The 4,311-nt window shown below is 51.6% G+C and overlaps 1 protein-coding gene across 3 annotated transcripts in view; it reads left to right on the forward strand.

The window, feature by feature from the left end:
• The window catches only part of PIK3C2B (phosphatidylinositol-4-phosphate 3-kinase catalytic subunit type 2 beta), a 47,106-nt gene extending 43,763 nt beyond the window's left edge, over nucleotides 1–3,343 (forward strand). Inside the window, exons 31-32 of one of the 3 annotated variants that reach the window (XM_015569283.1) lie at nucleotides 690–818; nucleotides 1,313–1,789. In XM_015569283.1, coding sequence (XP_015424769.1) covers nucleotides 690–818; nucleotides 1,313–1,501 — 318 coding nt within the window. In that variant the 3' untranslated portion in view covers nucleotides 1,502–1,789. Of the gene's footprint in view, nucleotides 1–689; nucleotides 819–1,312 lie in introns of all 3 variants that reach the window. The other 2 variants (XM_006771961.2, XM_015569284.1) reach the window with 2 other exon arrangements.
• Nucleotides 3,344–4,311: the final 968 nt, after the last annotated feature.

Here is a 4,311-nt window from a genome sequence, read left to right on the forward strand (position 1 = left end):
TTTTAAAGATGAAGGAAATAATGCTTTGGATATTAAGTGAACTCTCCTAGAGCCTGTAACCCAGCGGTTCTCATCCTGTGGGTCGCGACCCCTTCGGCGGTTGAACGACCCTTTCACAGGGGTCGCCTAAGACCATCCCGCATATCAGATATTTACATTACAATTCATAACAGTAGCAACATTACAGTTATGAAGTAGCAACGAAAATAAAATAATTTTAATAATTTTATGGTTGGATCACAACATGAGGAACTGTATTTGAAGGGCCAGAAGGTTGAGAACCACTGGCTCTGGACTAAACAGTGGGTTCATAGCTCTGACCTTTGCCAGGGCTTCAAGGGTCACCAGCCTTCCAGGCTCCTTGTCCACACCCCTCTGCTAGAGAGGACAATCGGCAGCTTCCCACAGTGAGAGTGAAACATAGGTTGGCTTCTGCAACCCAAGCATGTGTCCTGACCGGAAATCAAATCAGGAACCCCAGTTGAGTCACACCAGCCAGGGCCTAGGGTAGATATTTTTTATCAGAATGGAGTGAGCTGGGAAGCAGCCAAGTAAATTACTATGCATTGCAAGAAGCCAGGTGTGGGAGCGGAGAGTCCGGATCAGGGCGTGATCACAGGGCTGGAGATAAAGAGGCAGATGCAAGAATCTTCATCTTTTTTGTTTGTTTGTTTTCATTCTCTTTGTAGCAAGTGCTCCAGGACGGGAATGACCCTGACCCCTATGTGAAGATTTACCTCCTTCCTGACCCTCAGAAAACCACTAAGAAGAAAACCAAAGTGGCCCGGAAAACGTGCAACCCCACCTACAATGAAATGGTGTGTGGGGAAGGCGAGCGGGTGGGGCCGGGGCTTGTAAATGGAGTTGGGTTGGCAGGTGGCCACACCTATCTCTTTAGGCAGCGGCAGGGTTGAGTAGCTGGGGACATAGACCAGACGAGATGACCTGGAAAGCCAGGTTTCCTATCTTGCCCTCTCCATGGAACCTTCTCCAAGCCTCAGGGTTGGGCTCCCACAGCTGGGGTGTGGCTGGACCCTGTCCCGCGGGGAGAAGGAGCCTGCCGGTCCTCTGCTGATACTGAGCAGTGGCCCTGATGAAAAAGCCCCCCGCCTGCTTGAACTCTGAGCCAAGAACAAAGTTCTCGAAAGCTTCCCTTGGGTTCGGTGTGGTGTGCCCTCTATTCCCGTGGACTCTGGCTGGGGAGGTGCAGTGGTGTCCGCCTCCACGGACCGAGTGACCGCAGACTCAAGCATCACCCTCTGCCCCGTTGCCCCCCTCACCGCGTCCCTCGGCCCCATCTCTGTGTGTGCAGCTGGTGTATGACGGGATCCCCAAGGGAGACCTGCAGCAGCGGGAGCTCCAGCTGAGTGTGCTGAGCGAGCAAGGATTCTGGGAGAACGTTCTCCTCGGCGAGGTGCACATCCGCCTGCGGGAGCTGGACCTGGCCCAGGAGAAAACCGGCTGGTTCGCCCTGGGATCGCGGAGTCACGAGGCCTCATGAGCCCAGCAGGGCCCCGGGCTGGTGGTGGAGCCACGGGAGAGGACTCCTCCGGTGTGACCGGTCCTTTCCTGGTGCAGAGGCAGGGCCCTTGGCGGGCCTCACTGCCGTCCAGGGGAGGGGACCTCTGTGGCCGGAGGAGGGCGCTGCTGTCCCCTCCTCTGCAGAATGAGTTTGAGTTGGTTGTGATGAGCAGTCCCGTGGAGGCTGTGAGGTTGCAGCAAAGTTTTAAGTTTACCTTGTGTCAAGGGAGCAAAGCCTGGTTTGGGGTGAAGGGTGCGGGGTGGCGGTGGGGGGGCTGTAGGATGAAGTAGCATTTTAGGAAGGCTGGGTGGATATCTTTATTTTTATTTTTAAAAAATGAAATAGTAACGTCGTCCTAACTGGACAGGAAGCCTTGTGAGAAGGGACTTGCGTATGCCTCCCAAGTCAGAGAGAGGGAGCCCACTGGGACTTTTTGTATGACTAAGGTTCTGATTGGACTTCCCCCTAACTTGGGGTTTGTTTTTTTTTGTTTCTCTCTCGATAGGAATCGTTTGGGGCGGGGCCCAGTGGGTCCTCGGTTAGAGCCCCCGTCCCTAAGGGCAGCCAGGGAGGGGCAGAGAGGGCTGCGGTGCCCCGCTGAGGCCTGGGCTGCCCGGCCTTTCAGGTTTTGCCTCCAGAGGAGAGCGATGTTATTGAAACCTGTGTGTGCACGGAAGGCCTTTCTATGGGGTTCCGCAAAGGACCTGTGTTCAGGGACCCGTGCTCTTCTGGGGGAGTGTTTCCTCTGGTCTCCGCCTACTCGGCTAGGTCTTGCCCTGACTATGTATGTCTTCTACCCCTCCACTCTCGGCCCTTGTGGGAGCCATCAGGCCCCTGTGACTACGCTGGGGCCGCTTCCCCGAAGCTCTCTCCCTTCACTTTTCTCTGCGGGTGAAAGGCTGCCTGGGCCCTTGGTTTTGTCTCCCCCGAGGGCACCTGCGCCCTGGGAAGGGGCCTCTGGGCTGCAGACCCCAGTGTGGCTGCCTGGAGGCCTTGCCCATAAGGCACCACTTCTTCATGCTGCTTCTCTCTCAAACTCCATTTCTGTCACAGTTTTTATAAGAATTTCCCTCATTCTGTGGGGCCATAAACCTATTTCGTCTGGAGCCAAAGGGATGCCCTATCTGAAGGAAAGGGGTGTGGGGGCCCCATGAAAACTTTGTTTTTTCCAGTGGTTTTCTTTGCTCTCAGAGGCTGCACTGGACGGCGATTGCTCCCCTGGAGCCGGGAGGCAGAGGCTGGCTCTCCTCTCTCAATGCTCCTCACTTCCTACCGCTTGGATTTGAAATTCACTCTTGCGCTTTACTCTAAAGGGTTATCTTCCTTGAAAAAAAAAAGAGGGAGAGACTTTGAGGTTAATATGAATGTTTTAAACTGGAATTGGCTGGGCGTGCCTTGTGATTGGGGAACGGAATTCATGGGGGACACTTGGTGAACTGTCTGTCCCTCCTCAGCCTCCTCCCCATCTCCAAGGATCAGAAATTCCCCCTTTTGGTGACTCATTCCGTAACTGGAGAAAGAAGCTCCATCCATGGAAGCCATAGGGCAGCAGGAAGTTTAAACTTTTACATTAAAAAATGCCAAGGATCAAGCTGGCTGCTGTGGGGAGGGGCTAGGGAAGTGGGAAACAGGAGTGGACTTCTCCAGATGAATGGACCATAGATGTGTTACTGGCTTTTGGCCGGTAGCTCATTTTATTTTGACCTTCTATTCCCCGATTTACAGAGGTCTGTGTATTGTACCCACTTTCCAGATGTCCTTGTATCTCCTACTTTCTCTGGATTTGTATTTTCTAATAAATGACACTTGAGGAAAGCAAAACTATCCTTTTCATTATTGGTTGATGTTGAAATGTTTAGATGTAAACATCTGGTATACAGGAGGAAAACAATACCAATGGTTTACAAATGGTAACTTTTATGTACGCTGGTGCACTGCACTGATGTTTTACATGTGTCAGCGAAATGTAGCCTCACAACTTGATACAACAGGTGAGTATTATTATCCCCATTTTACAGATGAAGAAACAGAGGCTCGTTGGGATTAAGGAACTTGCCTAAGGACCAAGCCAGTCAATCTTGGATCTGCAATTTGAATGCAAGTTTATTTGACTCCAAATCTTGTGCTACTCCTCCTAGGCCTGTGGTCGGCAAACTGTGGCTCGCGAGCCGCAGTTTGCCAACCACTGTCCTAGGCCATGTTAAGTACAATCCCTTACATTGCTATGATATGTTAGCTTTCAGAGTGTTTTAATACACAGAATGTCATTTCCCATTACACCTATCCTGGAAAGTAGATGCGGCTCATTCATTCATTCTGTCACCAGACATTTGCTGTGCTTACCAGTGCTGCCTAGTTCACGTAGCAGGCCTCCATTCACAGGGCATACAGGCCTTGAGTTGCGCACGGGTCCTCCTGTACCAGGTAGCAGGCGGAGGGCTACAAGGTAAATTAAGACAACCCTCTACATTTAAGAAGTTCACTGCCTGGTGATATTTCTCCAACCTCATTTTAGGAGAGAGGAAACTGGACCTCTGAGTTGCTTTGCAATTAAGTCGTAAGAGCAGAACAGTAGCTCAGAGTTTAACTCCCCCAAGCTCCCCAGTGGGAGATGAAGTGATCTTTGTTCAAGCATCTTACCCAGAAGTTTTCAAAACTCTCCAGTGGGAGTCGTATTTCGTGCTGGGAAATTTGTGACGCTTCCAAGGGATTTTCAGTGGTAAACAGGGGTTCTGAGTGGCGTTGAGGTGTCACTGTGTGCTGGACAAGCCCCCGTGGACCTTTTCAAA

This window comes from Myotis davidii, unplaced genomic scaffold (assembly GCF_000327345.1).
Source record: "Myotis davidii unplaced genomic scaffold, ASM32734v1 scaffold246, whole genome shotgun sequence".
NCBI lineage: Eukaryota > Metazoa > Chordata > Mammalia > Chiroptera > Vespertilionidae > Myotis > Myotis davidii.